This window comes from Leptonychotes weddellii, chromosome 15, assembly GCF_054177405.1.
Source record: "Leptonychotes weddellii isolate Sample4059 chromosome 15, ASM5417740v2, whole genome shotgun sequence".
Classification (NCBI taxonomy): domain Eukaryota; kingdom Metazoa; phylum Chordata; class Mammalia; order Carnivora; family Phocidae; genus Leptonychotes; species Leptonychotes weddellii.
Window position 1 is genome coordinate 16,763,554 of NC_138383.1, and position 21,851 is coordinate 16,785,404.

The following is a 21,851-nucleotide window of genomic DNA, read 5'->3' on the forward strand; positions in this document are numbered from 1 at the left end:
GAAGGGGCTCCCCGGGACAGTGGGGCGGGCAGATTAGGAGGCGGGGGCATGAGTCAGGGGTTTGGGAGCTGCCCCCGGGGTTTGGGAGCCAGGACTCGGCGCTGTTAGAGCAGGTGTGAGCTCAGCTGGTGGCGGAGGACACCCGTGGCTGCAGGAGTTCGCTGAGGGACCCCAAGGCTCGTAAGCAGGTGAGCAGGGCTGGGAGGGGCTGGGGGTGGTCCTGAGGCACCTGTCCTGAGGGTTTCTGCAGGTGCCCAGCCTGAATCCGTGCCCAGGTGGACAGAGGCGCCTGACCTCCAAGGGGGTGCAGGTGGGTGGGATGAAAATGGGAGGATGTGTGTTCTTACCCCTAAGGGCACAGGCCCGTTGGCACCCACAGCTGGGGAGCGCGGGGCTGCAGGTGTTAGGAAAAAAAGGCGGGCACGTGGCAGCGGAGCTATGTGTGGCTGGTGGGGGGGGCAAATCGGATCCCCCTCCAGATGTGGGTCCTTGTCAGGCTTCTATTTACCAGCCCCTTGGATCCCACAGACTCAGGTCTTCTCCCCCCAGCCCCCTCTTTCCTCCATGCATGGGGACCCACAGGCCATCCTATCCCCCTCTTGTGAGGACAGTTATTCGCTGACACTGCTTCCCATTTGGGACATTCCAGGGAGTCGAGCAGGCAGACCCGGCCCTATCCCCAGCCTAGGGATTGTTTGGAGGGAAAGGAGGAGTCCCCCATCACCCGAGGATCTCAAAGCATTTAGGCTAATTCCATAGGAATTGCAGGAAGATCAGAGAGAGATGAAGATAGCAAGTCTGACCTTGATCCCCAGTCACACTGATAATGATGGCCAACATCCACCCGGAGCTCTTTCTGTGTCAGGCAGTGTTCCAAGGGCTTTATGTAGATCAACTTAGTGCTACAACAGGCCTATAAGGTAGGTATCATTACTATTACCCCACTTTGCAGAGGAGAAAACTGAGGTTTTCAGAGAGGTTGAGTCACTTGCCCACGGTCACACAGTAAGTCGCAGGGCTGGCATCTGAACCCAGGCAGGCCGACTGGAGAGTCCATGCTTTCAGCCCATTAGCACTCAACCAGCTTAGAGCTGCTTTCTCTTCTGGAAGGCAACTCAGAGTGATGGCGAGAGATGCAGCTGGAGTTAGGTAGGCCAGGGTTTCGTCCTGCCTCTGATACCCACCTGCCAGAGGACCAAGACAAGTTAACCTCTCTGAACCTCAGCTTTCTCATCTGTAAAACGGGCCTAGTGACATTACCCACTTGGCAGAGTCCTTTGAGGATTCTAAGAGATGAGGCCGTATGGCTTTGTGCGGTGTGGGGGCGATTACACAGAGACAGTGCTACGCCACCAGGGAGCCCTCCCCATCATCTGGTCCCCCCCCCGCGAGGCCTCTACCAGCTGTGCTCCACCCCCGGGGCTCCAGATGCCCTGCTCACCCTTATCTGGCCTTGCCCTGGCTGGCAGGCCTGCCAGGTGTTTGATGAGCTTCCAGACGCAGGGCCGTGATCGGGTTCCAAGCTCTTATCAGTACCAGAGCAAGGCCTGCAGCTGGGGGGGGGGGCTGGGGGGGGCTGCAATCTGAGTCACGGCGGCACCCTCTAAGGCCCCAGCTGAGCTCCAGGCACCTCCATTCTCCCCTCTTCTCTCTCACTGAGGTCTCAGAACCCTGGTGGGAAGGCCCTCCCATTGTACAGTTGGGATGACTGAGGCCTAGAGAGAGGCTGGGGGCTGCCCAAGGTTATTCAGCCAGTCAGCGGCGGACAGGCAGCCTCCTCTGGCTCTGGAGGCCCCTCTGACCAATCCACCTCCCAGACAGGAAACGGAGGGCAGAGTCCCAGCCCCACAGGCGGGACCTTTCGCACCTAAGGCCTGAGACTGCTCAGGATTTGAGGCCCAGGCAGAGGAGAGAGCAAGGCCAGAGAAGGAAGAAGAAAATAGAGGTGGGAGAAAAGGAAAGAGAGGGACAGAAGAAGGAGAGGAAAAGGTGCATGACTAGGGTCCTCAAGGGGCAAATCCCGTGCAGTAGGGACGGCCCTGTCCTCGGGCTTTGGGACCGTCCCCTGGTCATCACTTCCCCTACTAATGCAGGAACCACTGCCCTTCTCAGTTTGGTGGGGCTCTGCCATACCCTCTCCCTCTCTCTCTCTCTTGGGACTGCAGCACCACCAGGAGGAAATGTCCCTGGACCGTTCTGTCTGTACGTCCTCCCTGCCCTATTTCCCCCCAACAGCAGCCAGCCCTGTCTGGCATGCGCCTACCTCTGCATGCTCATGCTCACACCTGGACCATCCTTCCCCACCTGTCAGCCCTTCAGATCCCACCAGTGCCTCTCGGCCCAGCCCCAGGATCCCCCCCTCAGAGACACTCTACCCCCAACCCCACCAGTCCATTCTACCTTTCGTCCTGCCATATGATCCTTGGCACCCAACACCTTCCGCTCATCTCTCATTTGTCTGGGGGACGTATCGTCTCCTGAAGCACTTTGCCTGTCACGCGTTCCCAGCTGCCTCCCCAGTCAGGGCTGAGGGCTTTTCGAGAGGAGGGACAGTGTCTTGTTCATCTCAGCTCCCACTGCTCAGCGCCATGTGGGCACAGAGTGGGCACGTCTGCCGCCCAACCCCAATCCCTGTTGTTGGGTGAGGGGGAAAAGGACCCCTCCACACCCAGGCCGGGGCCACCCTAGGGGACTTCTGTGCTCCCCTCGGGCTGGGCCTCCCATTCCTGGGGTGAGCATACCTTCCTCTCTGCCAGAGATACAACTGAGCAAACCTGAGACACAGGGCTCGGTCTCTTCCTGGCTGGGTCCTAGTCATCCTGACTCCTCAGTTCCAGAGGCCCAAGCCTGCAAGGGGGAGCCACCCTTACCTTCACCCAGCACGTATTTATTGAGCACCTACTCTGTGGCAACCATTCTGCTAGGAGTAAGGGATTCAATGGGGACCGAGACATGGATCTTAGCACTCGAGTGGCTTCCCTTCTGGAGGCCTCCTCGGACAATATATACACAAGTGAATCAAGAAACCAGAAAATGACAGATTGGGTTAGTGAATGTTAGGGTGGTCAAGAAGGGAATCTGAAGAGCTGAGATGTGAGAAGGGATGAGGTGCGGGGGCAGAGGGTCACTGAGGATGTGGACAACTGTGTGTGCAAAGGCCCTGGGGCAGGAAAGGGCTTGGTAAGGCCAATGGGATAGGTGGGGAGCGAGCAGGAGAGATGGAGTTCGTGAGGGAGTGGAGGAGAGAAACAGGGCCACCTCATTCAACACCTGTGAGCCACTCCCAAGGATGCTACAGCCCCATGCCTAGGAGAAAGTAGCTGTTTCTGGGAGAAGGTATGCTGTGAAGACTCTCAGGGGAATTAAGTTCCCTGAAGAAAGAGCAGGTCATGCCCCTGGAGTTGGCTAAGTTCCAGGGGATGGACAGGAAAAGAAGCCAGGTGAGGACTGGTGGATGGAAGAAGGAGTTGAATTTGAAGGACACCCCATCCTCTCAAACACCCTTTGACTGATGCCAGCCAAGTTTCCTCTTCCTGCCCCAGCTCTCCCGGCCCCTGTATACCTGCTCTCACACCTACAAATCTATCTCCTTCCCACCCCCCCAACTTCCTTCCCCTGACCCCACTGCCTCTCAACACCTGGGATCCCCCTTGACTCAAATATAGCCTCCTCTGGGAGGAGGATGCCCTGGGCCTCACTCAGCCTGTGCTCCCCCGTGCAGGGACCCGAGGTGCGGGTTATGCTGGGGGCTTGGATCGCTGTGGACAACTGGACAATCAGGACAGCACCATGGAGGACTGGCAGGTGAGTCTTTCGTGGTGTCTGCCGGGCTCCTATCTGGGGGCTCTGGGAACCCAACCCTGGACTCCTACCTTCATGGTGGCTCGAGAAGCCCTTCACAGCCCAGCCCTGATGGCCACTTCCTATAGGAGGATCATGAAGAGGGGCTGGAGGATGCTCTGGAACAGGAGGAGTATGAAGACCCAGATGTCCCTGTGCTTCAGGTGGAGGAGCCAGTAGGTGAGGCCCATCTCTCTCTCTTGCTGGGATGAGCTGCTGAGCCCCAGATAGAGACCGTAAGGGAACTTGTCCTCTCCCTTCTCCACAAATCCCCCCCAAGCCCCAGGGCCAGTTCTCCCACAATCTTGGCTGATTGAAGGATAAACAGAGTTTTGTTTGGAATGATCACAGGAGGGGACTGGGGGGCAGGGGACAGGACTAGTCACCCATGGCCGGGCCCTTTGGTTTGGGACAGGGCAGCCAGGCCCGCCTGCGACAGGGCATGAGCCCACATGCCATCTGTGCCAGCCCCATGCTGACTTCTAGGCCAGGCACAGGGCCTGTTCTGGGAACATCATTCTGTTTGGGGGTCTAGAGGTCCTGAGAAATGAGGGGCCATGGGGACCCCCAGGGCAGAGAGACATCAGGAAACCTTCCCAGCCCTGCCAAGGTCTCAGTTGGGGAGCCCCAGGTGGGGACCTGTTTACTGTCAATACGACTTAAGTGCTGGCAATTGGTACTGAAGATAAGAGGCCCCTCTGGGAAATGAGAGCTGGGAGTGGGGTGGGGAGTGGGGGGCAATATAAGGCAGACCCCACCCTGGCTCCCAGAGCCCCACTACGAGACAGGGAGAAGTACTGGGCTGGTGGGATTGCTGAGGCAGGGGGGAAGAAGGAAGGGAAGCTGGTCCCAGAAGGTGGCAGGAGAGGGAGGAGATCCAAGGAGAATCTGGCGAATTGCCCTTCGGGACTCTCCACCTTGGAGGTGACCCTCTCTGTCACCACTGAAGATGACTCCCAGGGGTCTTCCCAAGGCTCGGATGGGGCGTGAAAGGGCCAGGCTGGGCCAAGAACAGGCACAGGGAACCACAGACCCTTGAGCAGCAGGGGTGGGGCGGGGCTCGGGCACCCGGGTCCGAGCCAGCAGCAACGGGAAGGAGTGGGGCATCATCTGGGGCGGCTCTCGGAGGCTCACTGTGGGTGGTGCAGGAGGACCCTAAGGGGGGGGGATTATCTGGGGGCAACACTAACCTGCCTCTGGGTTTTCAGCTGATTACGCTGAGCCGACAGCCACAGACTACGACACCAGCCCAGACCCAGACGCCACATCGCGCGCAGCCACGCACGAGGTGAGGACCCCCGGCATCGCCCGATTCTCTTTTCTGTGCTGCCTGGGGCACCCACCCTTGTACCAGGAGAAGGGAGGTGAAGAGGGATAGGCCCAGCTTCAGCATGGGGGAACCCCACAAACAGGCGGAGAAGGAGCCGGGAAATAGGCAGAAGGGAAGAGGACACCCCTGCTGAGGGGGGAGACCTGGGTCCCTCTTCCACTGAGCAGGGAGCTCCCTGGGCAGAGATACAGTGACTGCCAGAGGGCTGCGCTCCCGCAGCCCTCTGGCCCTGGCCGGGCTGTCAGGGGCTTCTTGGGGAAGCACAGGATTAAATACGTGCCCCTCTGCCCAGACCCTACGTGTCCCTGCTGGGCATCAGACTGTCTAGCTGGTTAGGAAATTGGATCTGCCCTCAGCTAGGCCCCTGGGAGCGGCCAGCTGGCCCCAAGGAAACCCAAGTGCATGCTGAGCCCACTCAACAGTCTTGGAGGCAGGAGACCCACCCGATGACCCCAAAGGCTTCCTTTTTTTTTTTTTTTGCCCCTCCCAAGTGTCCGCTCTAGCACCTCTTTTTGTCGAGAGGTTCTCCAAATGCCTCTGAAATGGGGTAAGGGTCTGGTCAGGGATTTGGGGAATAGAGCCAGAGTTGTGGGCTGTACCCGGCCCCCTACTTCCTACCTCGCTTAACACACCCAGGTTGCTTCTCCCGCCGGTCCCCTCTGAGCTCAGGGTCTGCCCTGAGTGCTCCGGGACTCTGGGCCTCCTCCAAACATCTCTCAGAGCCTGCTGAATGCCCACCAAGCCCTGGACTGCCAGTCTCCGCAGGGCGCTGCCCCAGGCCCGAGACACTGATTCAGGCTTGTGGGGCCACAGGTGTACGTGGAGCTGCAGGAGCTGGTGATGGATGAGAAGAACCAGGAGTTGCGGTGGATGGAGGCAGCGCACTGGGTGCGGCTGGAGGAGAACCTGAGGGAGGATGGGGTCTGGAGCCGCCCGCACCTGTCCTACCTCACCTTCTGGAGCCTCCTGGAGCTGCAGAAAGCCTTTGCCAAGGGTGAGCCCCGCCGGGCCCCTCCCCAAGACCTGCACGTACGGCGCGGTGGCGGGCCGGGGGGCCACCGTCCAGCCGTCCAGCTCAGCCCTCCACCCCTTGCAGGTACCGTCCTCCTGGATCTGCCAGAGACCTCCCTGGCGGGAGTGGCCAACCAGCTGCTGGACGGGTTCATCTATGAGGAGCAGATCCGGCCTGAGGCCCGAGACCTGCTACTCCGGGTCCTGCTGCTCCCACACAGGTGTCCCTGCCCGCCGGGACCCAGACTCCACAGCCCAAGGGCCCGCCTCCCCGGCCCATGGCCCCGAGCTCTCCCTGGAGGTCCAGGGAGCCCCTCCCCCCCAGACCAGGGCCCACGTTTCTTCCACGATGGCTCCTGCCTCTGACACCCCTTGAGGGGAGGCCGTGTCTCCGTGTTCAGATGTGGGGGCTACTGGTCCTCAGGAGGGCAGGCTCTCAAGGCCCTTCTCTCCATCCGACCTGGCCCCACCCGGTCATTCCAGATGGAGACCACCCACTCGCATCCACAACACCCTGCCAAAGGAGGCTGACTGTCCTTTTGCCCCAGGGTCCCTCCAGTCTGCTCACTGGGAAGCGCTACTTGATCCCACCCCCCATGGGTCTCCGAGCTACTAACAGCCCAGCCCGAACAGCTTACTCAGCCCGTGTCCCCTGTGTGTTCCGCAGCCATGCCGGAGACCTGGAGGCCCTGGAGGGTGTGAAGCCCACGGTTCTGATGCGTTCCGGGAACCCCTCACAGCCTCTGCTCTCCCAGCACCCCTCGTTAGAGACGGAGCTCTTCTGTGAACAGGTGAGGCCGTACTAGGGCTGTGGGGAGAGGCAGGAAGCGACCCACCTGAACAGGGTTAGAAACAGTGGTTAGGCGGGGCGCCTGGGTGGCTCAGTCGTTAAGCGTCTGCCTTCGGCTCAGGTCATGATCCCAGGGTCCTGGGATCGAGCCCCGCATCGGGCTCCCTGCTCTGCGGGGAAGCCTGCTTCTCCCTCTTCTACTCCCCCTGCTTGTGTTCCCTCTCTCGCTGTGTCTCTCCCTGTTAAATAAATAAATAAATAAATAAATAATCTAAAAAAAAAAAAAAAAAAGAAACAGTGGTTAGGGAAGGAGGGGGCTGGATGCTCGGAGTGGCCAGGGGACTCCCCTCACTGGCCTCCTTCCAACAGGGACAGCAGGGCACAGAAGGGCATTCCCCATCTGGAATTCTAGAGAAGATTCCCCCAGATTCGGAGGCCACCCTGGTGCTCGTGGGTAAGCAGCTGGGGCCTCCACCCCAACCCCCCCACCCCCACCCCCGCGCTATACCTCCTGTCCTGGCCCAGCCTCCCTCTCCCCTCTCCCGAAGCATGGGCCCAGCAGCACGCCCTCAGCCTGGCCCGACCGCCTCCCGCCGCCCCTTCCCCTCGCAGGCCGAGCAGAGTTCCTGGAGCGCCCGGTGCTGGGCTTCGTGCGGCTGCAGGAGGCCACGGAGCTGGAGGCTGTGCGGCTTCCCGTGCTTGTTCGCTTCCTCTTTGTGCTGCTGGGACCCGAGGCCCCCAACATCGACTACAACCAGCTCGGTCGGGCGGCGGCCACCCTCATGTCCGAGAGGGTGAGGAGGGGCTGGAGAGGGGTGGGGGGAGCCTGAGGGCTGGGCGGCAGCTGAGGTCACTCCCTGGACGGGCCTGGGTCACCGGAACTGTGCTAGACTGGCACGTTCCGTCTCACCCTGCTGCTTCTAGCCTGTCTGGCCAGGGGCAGGTGGTCTGGCCTGGCCCTGCCTGCTCGGGCCTTGTCTACGGCCACTCTGACCTGGGTCCACCCAGTTAGGTCTGGCCTGGTCTGGCCCACTCTAGTTCCAGCTGGTCCGCCCTAAGCTACCCTGTTTGCTTTAGTGCTTTCTCCTTTCCCCACTCAAGGCCCTGTCTGCCTCCCCAAAACCCTTTTGTGCTGGGCACGGAAGTGAGGGGGGCAGCAGGGCAAGCAGTTCCTAGCAAGAAGGAGCCGAGGGCGCCTGGGTGGCTCAGTTGGTTAAGCGACTGCCTTCGGCTCAGGTCATGATCCTGGAGTCCCCGGATCGAGTCCCGCATCGGGCTCCCTGCTCGGCGGGGAGTCTGCTTCTCCCTCTGACCCTCCCCCCTCTCATGTGCTCTCTCTCATTCTCTCTGTCTCAAATAAATAAATAAAATCTTTAAAAAAAAAAAAAAGAAGGAGCTGGGAGAGAGGGTTCTGGTTCCCGGAGGCCGTGGATGTGGACTCTTGGGTCCTTTCGTCTAGCGGGTCCCGGCAGCCCTGACCCTCTCTCTGGCCCCCAGGTGTTCCGCACAGATGCCTACCTGGCTCAGAGCAAGGCGGAGCTGGTCCGCAACCTGGAGGGCTTCCTGGACTGCAGCCTGGTGCTGCCTCCCTGCGAAGCCCCCTCCGAGCAGGCCCTGCTCAGTCTGGTGCCCCTGCAGAAGGAGCTGCTGCGGAGGCGCTACCTGCTCAGCCCCGCCAAGCCTGAGCCCCGCTTCTACAAGGGTCTGGGTACCTGCCCCGCAGCCCCCACAGACCCTCGGAGACCCCAGCACGGCCCTGCGAGCCCCTGCCTCCCCTCCTCCCATCCAACACCCCAGGGTCCCCCCTCTCTGTCCTCATGCCTCCCAGCCTCCATGGCCACCCGGTTCCCATCAGAAGATTCTCCCCGCGATTCCTCTCTCCCCACGCCTCCTCCCGTGACCCCCTGTGATCATGGTCCTGTCCTTGACTACAGATTTGTATGGGGGCCCAGGGGCCCCTGCTGGGCCAGACGACCCTCTGCAGCGGACAGGCCTGCTCTTTGGGGGCCTGGTGCGTGACATCCGGCGCCGCTACCCCCACTACTTGAGTGACATCACAGACGCGTTCAGCCCCCAGGTCCTGGCTGCTGTCATCTTCATCTACTTTGCTGCCTTGTCACCTGCCATCACCTTCGGCGGCCTCCTGGGTCAGTGCCTCTGCATGACCCCCTAACCCTCACCTCTGACCCCTTGGCCTCTGTGTCGGCCCTGCCTTCTGACCCAATGGGACAGTCTGGACCCCTACCATAGCCTGCCCGTGAAATGCTCTATTAGAGCCTGGAAACGACCTCTTGACCTTGACCACACTGTAACTTCTACCCACAGGAGAAAAGACCCAGAACCAGATGGGGGTGTCGGAGCTGCTCATCTCCACTGCGGTGCAGGGCATTCTCTTCGCCCTGCTCGCGGCTCAGCCCCTGCTTGTGGTTGGCTTCTCAGGACCCCTGCTCGTGTTTGAAGAAGCCTTTTTCTCGGTAGCTCTGTTCTGGCCCCACTCGGACCCTGTAACCGGCCCTGGCCCCACCTGCCTGATGCACGGTGCCTGGGCCCACCTGCCTGACCCAGGCCTCTCTGACCCCCTTGCAGTTCTGCACCAGCTACAACCTGGAGTACATCGTGGGCCGCGTGTGGATCGGCTTCTGGCTGGTCCTGTTCGTGGTGCTCATAGTGGCCTTCGAGGGCAGTTTCCTGGTCCGCTTCATCTCCCGCTACACCCAAGAGATCTTCTCCTTCCTCATCTCCCTCATCTTCATCTATGAGACCTTCGTCAAGCTGATCAAGGTGGGGGCCGTGGCAGTGCGGACGCACGTGTGTGTGCGACTCTGTGCACAAACGATGTGGCCGTGCGTGTCATTGCACACGTGTCCTTATGCCACGTGTGTGGCCGTGTCTTCATCGTGTGTGGCTGTGACCACATTCACGTGGACACCAGCTGCCTCTGGGCCGGTACTCTGGCCATGACCGCGGAGAGCGCCTGCGCCCGAGGCGGGGCGGGGGGCGGGGGGGGGGCGCCTTCGTGTGCGCATGTCCGGGTCACAACCACGCCCAGAGTGACCGCAGGCGAGTGTGTGTGCGAGACTGAACACGGGAAAGTGCGTTCATGGAGGGGCAGCAGGGGTCGCAGAGGCTCTGCTGCCCCCCCGCCCCCTTTGGCACTCACCCTCAAGAAGCACGGGGCCTGCGGGTGGAGCACCCTGCCTCCTCAGCTCCAGCACCTTCAACTATGCCTACCTGGACATCTGCGTTGGATATGGAGGGAGGGCGGACGCTGCATGTCTGCCTCTGATTCTGTTGGTTGGTGGGGCTTGCTGTTTCCAAATCTTTGAAGCCCTTTTTAGGACCCTCGTTGGCACTTCTTTTTTTTTTTTTTAAAGATTTTCTTTGTTTATTTCACAGAGAGAGAGACAGTGAGAGAGGGAACACAAGCAGGGGGAGTGGGAGAGGGAGACGCAGGCTTCCCGCTGAGCAGGGAGCCCGATGCGGGGCTCGATCCCAGGACCCCGGGATCATGACCTGAGCCGAAGGCAGGCGCTTAACAACTGAGCCACCCAGGCACCCCATCCTTGGCACTTCTTTCCTGCCCACCCGCCTTATGTCTCTGAGACCCTGCGTGCTCACATGCACACGTATACTCATTGCCACCGTGGCCTGCCCCACCCAAGCTGAGCCTGGTCTCCACTCCTGAAAACCAAGCTCGTGAATCCCATTGTCCCTCTGTTACCCTGTCGGTTGAGGAAGAAGATAAGAGGATGGATGCATGCATGATGGATGGATGCATAGATAGATAGATAGATAGATAGATAGATAGATAGATAGATAATGGACAGATTGATGGATGGATGGTGGGTGGTTGGATGATGGATGAATGGATGGTGGATGATGAATGGATGGATGGATAGATAGATGATGGACAAATGGATGAATGGATGGATAGATGATGGACAGACTGATAGATGGATGAGAAGAATAGGATGCCTTGGTTTTCTGCTGCAGATCTTCCAGGACCATCCACTTCAGAAGCATTATGACCACAATGTGACAGTGGTGCCCAAACCTCAGGGTCCCCTGCCCAACACAGCCCTCCTCTCCCTTGTGTTCATGGCTGGCACCTTCTTCTTCGCCATGATGCTGCGAAAGTTCAAGAACAGCTCCTACTTCCCTGGCGTGGTCAGTACATTCTCCCCCCACAGCCCTGCTCTTGCCTTCACTGTCCTGTCCCAGTCCAAAGCACTCTTCCAGGTTCCTCAATGCCGTTAGCTCTCCTTCTTACCCTAGATTCCCATTCCCCATTCCAAGCCTCCCTGACCCCCTCCTCACTTAGGCTTTCACTCATCAGGCAAGCCCATCTCTCTTTCTCAGCCTACCCAGGCTGAGAACCTAGTGGGGAGCCAGGGACAGTTCTTAGAAAGGGGTGGAGAAGCTGTGGGGCCGGCGGTGGGGCTGGGCCAGGGAAAGAAGAAAGGAGGCAGGTACCTTGAGGTGCAAGACAAGGCATTAGATGTTGACGGGTCCCCTGGGAAGAGCAAGCCCCCCCCCTGCATGAAGAGGCGGCAGGAGTGGGGGCAAGTGGGAGGCAGGAGGTGGGGAAACAACTGGGTGTTGACCGGGTTTTTCCACCTGCCCTTAGCTGCGACGGGTCATTGGGGACTTCGGGGTCCCCATCTCCATTCTGATCATGGTCATGGTGGATTTCTTCATCGAGGACACCTACACCCAGGTGACACTCTCCTCCTACTGTCAGCTGATTCTCCCAGTATGCCCCCTCCCAAGAACAGCTTTCCCAAACATGAAGCCAACTAGAACTCTCCTTACTCATCCCTGCCTCCCCCGAGAACCCCAAGTTCTTCCCACAGCCCTACAGGACCCCTCTGGCTGAAGCAAGGGCCTGGGTCAAATTGCCTTTTTACTCCTTAACCCAGGGCAGTAGGAAAGAATCTGCTTTGGAGCCAGGCAGATCTGATTATGTATCTCAGGTCTGCCACCAAATAGCTGTGTGATGCAAGGCAAACGACACAACCTCTCTGATCCTGTTTCCTCATCTATAAAGTGGGGAATGAGAAGATGTATGTAAAGGGCTTAGTGCAGTGACTGGGTACAAAGTAGGTGCTCAGTATAAGTAAGTTCCCAAGTGCCCAGGACCCTGGCTCTCCCTGCCTCCCTTCCCCTATTCTCCTGCCCCAGTGTTCTCACCAGAATCCCCCTCCCACAGAAACTCAGTGTGCCTAAAGGCCTCTCAGTGTCCAACTCCTCAGCCCGGGGCTGGGTCATCCACCCACTGGGCATATATTCGCATTTCCCCATCGGGATGATGTTTGCCTCCGCCCTGCCTGCCATGCTGGTCTTCATCCTCATCTTCCTTGAGTCCCAGATCACCACGTAAGAGCCACGGGCAGAGCTGGGCCCGGGAGGGTCTGGGGCAGGGAAAGGACAGGCTCCAGGCAGACATGACAGCAAGGACTGAGTGCTAGTCTTAGTCGAACCTGGGGCCCTCCTCATGAGCAGGAGTGATGGATGGGCAGGGGCAGGGGCAGGGGCAGGTTCTGTGGGACCTGACAGGGTATAATTTGGGGAGGCCTTTTTAAGAAAAAGAATACAAAATGAGAACTGCAAAATGAGGTGGCGTACCTCAGAAGGGATCTTTACCAGCTCAGCTTCATTGGCTTCAGCGTAAATCTACCTGTGGACGTTCTAGGGGATATCTTGAGATCCTTCTACTCTTAGAGTCTGGATTCTCCAGAGAGGGTGGGAGGGAGGGGCGCAAGGAACTCCAAGGGAGAGGAACACAGCAGGGTAAACTAAGATACAGAGGGACCCAAGTATGGAGAAGGAGGGAGGGGGCAAAGAGGGTGGGGGCAAGGGAGACCGCTGCTTACCCCTGACCTCCCACACCCCCCAAGGCTGATTATCAGCAAACCAGAGCGCAAGATGATCAAGGGCTCTGGCTTCCACCTGGACCTGCTGCTGGTCATAGGCATGGGCGGTGTGGCTGCCCTCTTTGGGATGCCCTGGCTCAGTGCCACCACTGTTCGTTCTGTCACCCACGCCAACGCGCTCACTGTCATGGGCAAGGCCAGCGCCCCAGGGGCCGCAGCCCAGATTCAGGAGGTCAAGGAGCAGCGGATCAGTGGGCTCCTGGTTGCTGTGCTCGTAGGTGAGTAAGGGTTGGCCACACTCTCTGGCATCTAGCCTTGCTTCTGGCCCCCAGCCTCTGCCTCTTAGGATCCAGGGCCTTCTGAAGCCCTGCCCACCCTTTCGTAGCTGGCTCTCCCCACATACCCCCTGCCCATGTCTCCCCAGGGTCCTTTGTTCATATGAGGGAATTCTGGAGGAAATGCCCAAGGCCCAGGCACAGAGATAGACATCTGAGCAGGGGAGGAAGTGGGCGCGGGGAAGGGGGGCTCCATACGGAGGCCTTCTCTAGATAGGACCCGGTATTCAAGCTTTATCCAACATAAGCTTAGTGAACAGTGGGTTCCAGCCCTGCTCTGCTGCTGACTCAGTATCCCTCCTCATCCTGGGCCTCAGTTTCTCTGTGCCATTAGCGGGTTCATTAGATGCCCCTGAGGTCTCTCTAGCTTGGCTGCTCTGTAACTGATGCCAAGGGCAGAGCTCCGAGCATAATCTGGGGTGGGAGAGGAGAAGACAGAGGATCACTGGGGTAGATCCAAGTTCTGGAGCAGCTGAGAGTCCAGCCGGGCTCAGTGTGGGCTGCGCCATGGTCACTGATGGAGTCGCCAGGGAAGTTTCTTAAAGGAGGCGAAGTTGGTGTTAGCTGGAGGAGGGTTAGGGTTTGGATAGGTGGAGGGGGACGGAGGCATTCTGGGCTGGGGTGATAGAAAAGTTGGGCTTCTCTGACCTCTGTGAACCCCTGAGGCTAAAGGAATAGGCTTTGATGTCCTGCAGGCAGGAGTTTGACTCCCTGATCTGCCACTTAGTAGCTGTGTGGCCTCAGGCAAGTTGCTTCACCTCTCTGAATCTGTTTCCTCATCTGCAAAATGGGGTAATACCTATTAAGAGGATCCACAGAAAGGGCTTCATATGGTACCTGTGGTTTCATTCCCCAGCCCCTGATGCTGTCAGCCCTCTGGGCCCCCGCCCCCCTGGCCCCCAGGGCTAAGAGTTCGTGGTTCTCCCTGCAGGCCTGTCCATCCTCATGGGGCCCATCCTGTCCCGCATCCCCCTGGCTGTGCTGTTTGGCATCTTCCTCTACATGGGGGTCACGTCCCTCAGCGGCATCCAGCTCTTTGACCGCGTCTTGCTTCTGTTCAAGCCGTCCAAGTACCACCCAGATGTGCCCTACGTCAAGCGGGTACAGAGCCCTCCTGGCTGCCCAGCCCCGAGTGTGTGTGGGGGGGTTGCCAGGCCCCAGGGCGGGGCAGGCAGTAACCCCCACCTCCACCTGCAGGTGAAGACCTGGCGCATGCACTTGTTCACGATCATCCAGATCATCTGCCTGGCAGGGCTGTGGACGGTGAAGACCTTCCCCAGCGCCTCGCTGGCCCTGCCCTTCGTCCTTATCCTCACGGTGCCTCTGCGCCGCCTCCTGCTGCCGCTCATCTTCAGGACGCTGGAGCTCCAGTGTGTGCGTGGCTGCTCCCCACCCTTACCCTGCGGACTAGGGGTAGGAGGGAGGGCAAAGAAAGGGCAGAGGCAGGAGGCCCGGACCCCAGAGCTTGGGGGCAGGGAGGGGTTAAGAAGCGTGCAGGGTGTGTTCCCCGTGAGCTGTCCTAACTGTGGAGCAACTCAGCCTGTGGTTTTCTGAGTCATTTTGGAATTCTCCCACGGTGTGAGAGTTGCCGTGGGGCTACCCTGGTGAAGGGGTGTCCTGCCCACCCTCTGTAGGCCCTCCCCTGTCGGGGCGCCACATCCCCAGGGGCCCCTCACCCTTTGGAAACAACTCATCCAGACCAAACCTAGGGGTTGAGAGGGCAGGACATGACTTGTCCAAGGTCCAGTGAGAGCCAGGCTGTCTCCTCATTCCAGAGATGCTCTCGGTACTGGGGGGAGGGCTCATCTGCCCCAGCCCTCCCCGGGAGCTCACCCTCTCTCCTTCCTATTCTACCCTCCAGCTGGACGCTGACGATGCCAAGCCGACCTTCGATGAAGAGGAGGGTCGGGATGAATACAACGAGGTGACCATGCCCGTGTGAGGGGAAGGCATGGGCCTCCGAGCTCCCTCCTCCCTCCCACTTCCCCACTCTCCCAGGAAAAGCAGAAGTTCATGGGTATCTCATGGACTCTCAGATTCCTCCTGGGGTAGGAACTGGAGCCCCGAGGTTGTGGGTGGGGGATGGAAGGGGTGCCTAGAAACCCTTCCGTGAGGGGTAAACCAGCTTTTATGGCTGGAGATGGTCAGCAGGGTCTACGTCGGGGAATTCACTGTGCAGTCTCTCCTGCCACCACACTGCCACGTGGGGCTCCCAAGCTGGAGGACTTAGATCTGAGCCAACCTCTTCACAGCGAAGACAGGGGCAGTAGCAAGGGAGGTAGAGGGGGTGGGGTTCAAGTTCCTGCATGCTGTGTGACCTTGTCAAGTCCCTTGACTTCTCCAGCCTCTGCTTCCTCTTCTGTAAAATGGGTATATTTATAATAATACCCACATTACAGGATGGTTACTGAGGACCAAAGATAAATGTGAAAAAGGGGCCTTGTCAACTCTGAAAGGACTATCTTATGGTAGTCATCATTCTTCTTCCCGCCGGCCCAAGGTCACACAGCTCCTGAGCCTTACAGCTGGGATCTGAACCAGGTCTCCTGACTCCGAGGCCAGAGCCCTATGCTCTACCTCAGTCACCCACCTTCCCATGCTTAGAGATGTCCCTGCTGACTCCCCACCTCCCCCTCTCTGTTCCTAGCCCCATCCCGGGGACCCTCTTCTCTGGGGCAGAGGGAGGTGTCCTGGTGAGAGCAAAGTGCAGGTGAGGATACAATCAAGGCTGGGACTCAGGACTCCAAAGTGCTCACTCCCTCCTCCCATTCACACATTCATTCATTCCACAAACATTTATGGAGGGCCCCCGGACCCCGCAGATACAGAGGCAACTGAGACGAGACGCTGACATGGGGCAGGGTGGGGGGGTGGGGGGCAATGCACAGTCTGTTCTAGATTTGGATGGGGGGGTGGGAGGAAACGGGGTGGGGAAGGGAAGGAGGTTTGTAATTTATTGATTGTATTTTCTAAGAGCTCTGATTGTACTCTGGCTTCACACAAACACCCAGGCCTCTAGTTTGAGACGCGCTGTCCACGATCTCACCCCAGCTGAATCTTGGGGAGAACCCAGATTTGATCAACTGGGGTAAAGGCCAGTGGGCTCTGCAGAGTATGGGCATAATCTATTTTTTTACAAAACAAAAATATAAAAAAGAGCTGAAAGAACTGGAAGTGGTGAGAATTGGTTGAAACGGAGAACCAGGGGCTGGGGGCCCCTGACGGGAGGCTCTCAGGTGCAGCCCTGAAGGCTGACAGCTGTCTCTCACCACTTCACCGTCCTATGCCTCAGATTCCTCATCAGGAAAGTGGGGACGATAATGGTACCTACCTTGTAGGATTGTTGTAAGGATAAAATGAGACAGTAAAGCGCATGCTTAGCACAGCCTGACCTCAGGCCTCAGAGGAAGCGCTCTGTAAACATTAGCTGCTGGTGTGGTTATCCTCACTGGGATGCCGCCCCAACCCCCCCCACCCCCGCTCCTTGAGCCCTGCTAAGGAAAGTGGAAAGACCACTCTGCTATCACCCTTCCCTTTGATGCTTGGTTATAGGTTTTGCCAATAAACACGTCTGTGGTGGAGTGATTGTCTTGTTGGCCTTTCCCTCCCAGAGCCGGAGAGGGGGAGCTAAGGGGTCTTGGTTGGACCGGGTGGACGCGGCATGCATGGGGGGTGCTGGTGCCAGAGTTGTGACCGGGGTGGGGGCAGGGAGAGCCAGGCTGGGGGGTGGCAGTGTCTCTGGTGGTTGGGCCAGAACTGGGGGCCCGGAGTCCTGGGGTGGAGAGGGCCAGCCGCCAGTGAGAGGGTGGGAGAGCGAGGGAAGACACGTTTACACTCCAGACATCCTTCTTCAGAAGAAGCAAGCCCCCTGCACTGTGGGCCCCACGTCCCTTTGGGCTGGTCAGCGCCTTCACCTGCACTCATCACGCAGGGCAGCGCCTCTGAGGGGGACCACCAGGGAGGGAATGCGGTTTGCCCTCCGTCACAAAGGAGCAGCACCTCACCACCAGCCTTTCCACGAGCCCTCACTCTGGTCCCCATGGAGGACCAGCTGCTTCCGGCAATTCTAGGGGGCTGCTGAGCCCAGGGGTCACTCAGCCCTGAAGAGGAGGCTGCCGGAACCTAACCCCTCCCCACCCTTCTCAGCCTTCCAGCAAGAGGTCAGTGCAGGCCTGGGCCGCCTGGTTCCTTCCCTGCATCTATATTTACTTGCTGCCTATCCCCAGCTGACCCCTCCCGGGCTGCCCAGAGCAGCCGCCCAAGGGCCAGAGAGCCACCTTGGCCCCAGGGAGAGCAGTCCCGGCTGTCCACTCCTACGTGCAGCAGCTTCATGTCCCTGCAGCAGCTGGCCTGTCCCCAGGGCTTGCCAGAACCTCATTGGCCACCTTGACCCGGGAAGGCATTAGGGGAAGTGTGAAGGCTGCGGAATTCAATCCCATCGACTTCCTGCCTGTCCTGAGGCCTTCCTCCCCTTGCATTTCCTGCCCGCCCCCACAGATGCCCTGACCCACTCTCTCCACTCCCCCTGCATTTCCTCTGAGAGCTGTCCTGCCCCACTCCCACCCCCCAATACATACACACTCCCTCAAAATCTCTGCAGTTTTAAATCCTGCTCACTCATTCAACCCCATTTTTTAAAAGATGTATTTATTTGAGAGAGAGAGAGAGCAGGCAAGCACACATGAGCCAGGGAAAGGTCAGAGGGAGAATGAGAGAATCTCAGGCAGACTCCCCACTGAGCACGGAGGAGCCGACAAGGGGTTTGATCCCAAGACCCTGAGATCACCACTGAAATCAAGAGTCCGGATGCTTGGGCGCCTGGGTGGCTCAGTTGGTTAAGCGACTGCCTTCGTTCGGCTCAGGTCATGATCCTGAAGTCCCAGGATCGAGTCCCATGTCGGGCTCCCTGCTTGGTGGGGAGTCTGCTTCTCCCTCTGACCCTTTCCCCTCTCATGTTCTCTCTCACTCTCTCTCTCTCCACTAAATAAATAAAATCTTTAAAAAAAAAAAAAAAGAGTCCAGATGCTTAACCGACTGAGCCACCCAGGTGCCCCTTGTTCAACCCCTATTGAAGACCACATCACTGTGAATTGGTTGCTGGAATGAGGTCCACACTTTTGTGTGAGCACAAAGTATAACCCCACTCCAGGTAAGGGAATAATTCAACAGAATCTAAAAACTCTATACCTGAAGATATTCTTTTTTATATCTTTTTTTTTTTTTAATTTAGGTAAAACCTACTCCACACATGGGGCTCGAACTCAGGACCTGAGATCAAGAGTTGCATGCTCCACCAACTGAGCTGACCCCTATACCTGAAGATATTCTTTACAGGACTGTCTGTGGAAGCAAAAAACTAGGAAGAGGCCAAATACTAAGTAAGATGAGTGGTAAATTACAGTAAATCACTCTACCTCAATATAATAGACCACTAGGGTGGGTCCTACAAATAATAATGATGAGGGTCACCTGGCTGGCTCAGTCGGTAGAGCACTGGACTCTGGATCTTGGGGTTGTTGGTTGGAGCCCCACACTGGGCATAGAGATTACTTAGAAAACAAACAAATAATAATGATGATGAAGAAGCTGTTGGATCAGCTTGGTGTAATCACATGATCCTGGGTCTCCGAGGTCAATGAGTTTGGAATTCCAGCTTTGTGATTTAGTAGGAGATGGACAGACAACCCATTTCTGAGCTCAGTTTTCTGCATCTGTAAGATGGAGGTAATGATACTTCACAGTGTTACTGAGAGGATAAATCGAAATCATATACCTCGAGGTCCTAGCCCAGTGCTAGCATTTAGTAAGCAAAATGTTTATTCTTGTTTCTTAAGCAAGGCATGAAGTACTGTGACCCTCAAGGTGACAGCCTCCCACCAACAGATGTGCACAGGAATGAAGCTTAGAGGCTTAGACAGGAGAAATGAAAATGCCGCTGTGGTAGAGTTATAGGGGATATCGATTTTTCCCCTCCTGCGTCTGGACCCCTGGTGTGAAGGGTTAAATCCATCATCCTCAATTCAGGGTAGATTACCATTGACCATTCTTCTTTCTTCCATTTTTAAGATTGATTTATTTATTTGAGAGAGAGAAAGAGAGTGGGGCAGGGGGGAGGGGGAGAGGGAGAGAGAGAATCTTACGCAGATTCCACACTGAGCGCTGAGCCCGACAGGGGACTCGATCTCAAGACACTGAGATTGTGATCTGAGCCAAAGCCAAGAGTCAGATGCTGTACCACCCAGGCGCTCCTGACCATTCTCCTTTCTTTCCTTCTTTCCTTCCTTCCCTTTTGTCTCCATCCCCTGCTCCTCTTTTACTCTCCCTCCATAGGCAACTACTCTAAAAAGTTGAACATGTATCTTTTTGTGGGGGCACGTTCTTGAAAGGATGTCATTGATTATTGTTTTACATTTTATTATGGAATTTTTAATACATACACAATAATAGACACAAGACTTAGCAAATCCACTCCTGGATTTGTTTATCTCCCAGACTCAAAAATTTTCAAGACTTTGTCTTGAGGGCGCCTGGGTAGCTCAGTCAGTTAAGCGTCTGCCTTCGGCTCAGGTTATGATCCTAGGGCCCTGGGATCGAGTCCCTCACTGGGGTCCCTGCTCAGTGGGGAGCCTGCTTCTCCCTCTGCCCCCCGCCCCTGCTCATGCTCACTCACTCTCTCAAAAATAAATAAACAAAATCTTTTTTAAAAAAGACTTTATCTTGAAATCTTGCCTGCATCTTTGCCTAAAGTACATTTCTTTCATCTTTCTCTTTTTTCCTTTTGCTGAACTACATACTTTAAAATGAACCTCGAACATCGTGCCATTTCACCCTATACTCTTCAGCTGTGCATCCTCCCACCAACACTGAACATTTTCTTATCAACTGCAGCACCACTATCACATCCAAGAAAATGAGCAATAATCCAATATCCAATCTATAATAAATTTCTCAAGATGTCTCTTTGCAATTGGTTGGTCTTGTGCGTGTGTGTGTTTCTATACATTATCATCATCGTGTTCTAGTCTTGGCTCTGTTGGTCCTCTTTCCCGCCCTGCACTATGGTTTTAAGATCCAGAAGTTGCTCTTGAACACTGAGTTGCTTTAGCTCTCATGGGGCACCACTGTCTTTGGCCTCTTTACTCTTCCAGGGAGGTACACCCAGTTGCACACTACTCCCTTCCCACAAAGGACTTGAAGAGCGAGTAAGGGCATGTCCCCTTAGGGTTCTGGTGAGAATCTCTTTGGGTTATGTACCCAGGGGCCAGGAGTGGATTTGCTAAGTCTTGGGTATAGACTGTCTCGACCTATATTTCTCTCCACATTGTCTGCACCGGTCCCCACTCCCACAGGCAGCCCAGGAGTTTCCTATATCCCCATATTAGTGACATTATTCAGCCTTTTTGATTTTTGCTAGTCTGACTGAGGTATTACCTCACTGGGTTGTTTTGTTTTGTTTTGGTATGGTTCTTGCATCTCTCTGGTCACTAAAGACTTTGAGCATCTCTGCATTTGCTGATTAGTCTTTAAGATTTCCTATTATGCAAACTGTTTTCTCATATCATTTGGTCATATTTCTATTGAGGTTGATGCCTTTTTGGATGTTGATTTGCAAGAGGTTCTGGAAGACCCTACCCTTTGTTGGTTTTACACCTTGCTAAAATATTCTCCCATCTTGTCATCTCTCTCTTAATTTTGTTCACCTCATTGATCAGAAATCTTTAATTTTGACGTTATTAAATACACCCAAGAAGAAGAGTCTGGACTTGAATCAGTAGATACCAGCGAGTCATTGCAGGTTCTTGAGCTGGGGAGTGACATGATTAAAGTGATTCACCTGGGAGCTACATACAGGAGGGATTGGCTACAAGGAGGCAAACTGGGAATCTGCAGGTCAGTGAGTGAATGGCAGAGGCAAGCCCACGTAGCCACCGCCCCCATAGGACCTCCAGTCATCACGGGAGCCCGGCATTCAACAAGAATGATGAGTATCTGCACGGAGTGGGGGGAGCAGAGGGGGCTAGAATTAAGCATGGCTTCCTGGAGGCAGAGATATTTGTTCTGATTCCTAAGGGAAAAGTAAGAGGTGGCCCAGTGATGAGAGAGGGGGAATGGCTTGAGGGAACAAGGGTCTACAAAATGAATATATTCACGGGCACCTGGCTGACTCAGTCTGTAGAGCATGCGACTCTTGATCTCGGGGTTGTGAGTTTGAGCCCCATGTTCGGTATAGAGATTAGTTAGGAAAAAAAAAAAGAAAGAAAGAAAATGAATATATTCAAGAAATACCCTGAAGATAAAGTGGGTGAATTTGCTCAGCAAAGTCAAATGACATGGTGGAAAGCCTGCTGGGTTGGCAGGCCACATGGTGATCTCAGAAAGGTGTTTCTTTCCTGGGTACCTGGGCGCAAAGCCAGATGACAGGAGGTGAGGAAGTGCTGGTAAGGAAGCAGAAGCAGGAGGTGTGGGCCACGGTTGGGGAGCTTGGCAGGAATGGGTCAGGCAGAGAGCGCCCAGCTGACTCTTCTTCACAGTGGTCCAGAGACTGCTTTGCAGGACACATTCATAGGCAGGCAACCATCTCTCTTTTTACTTTAAACCACAACTTCATATTTCAATTATTAAAAATTTGTACATAAAACACTTAAAATTATAGACCTATCTAACACAGAGAA

General features: G+C 56.4%; 1 protein-coding gene across 2 annotated transcripts; it reads left to right on the forward strand.

Moving 5' to 3' along the window:
• Nucleotides 1–89: 89 nt before the first annotated feature.
• Nucleotides 90–16,041, forward strand: SLC4A1 (solute carrier family 4 member 1 (Diego blood group)). 2 transcript variants are annotated; one of them, XM_081804867.1, is made up of 20 exons: nt 90–188; nt 3,722–3,804; nt 3,930–4,020; nt 5,049–5,128; nt 5,984–6,164; nt 6,267–6,402; nt 6,849–6,972; nt 7,347–7,425; nt 7,584–7,765; nt 8,469–8,679; nt 8,906–9,118; nt 9,297–9,445; nt 9,558–9,752; nt 10,965–11,138; nt 11,599–11,688; nt 12,181–12,347; nt 12,869–13,122; nt 14,111–14,280; nt 14,377–14,553; nt 15,041–16,041. In XM_081804867.1, the coding sequence occupies exons 2-20, from the start codon at nt 3,790–3,792 to the stop codon at nt 15,119–15,121; spliced, it is 2,769 nt and encodes a 922-aa protein (XP_081660993.1). In that variant the 5' UTR covers nt 90–188; nt 3,722–3,789; the 3' UTR covers nt 15,122–16,041. The 2 variants fall into 2 exon arrangements, with proteins under 2 accessions (XP_081660993.1, XP_081660994.1); XM_081804868.1 differs by lacking the exon at nt 90–188 and adding an exon at nt 815–920.
• The last annotated feature ends 5,810 nt before the right edge of the window (nt 16,042–21,851 follow it).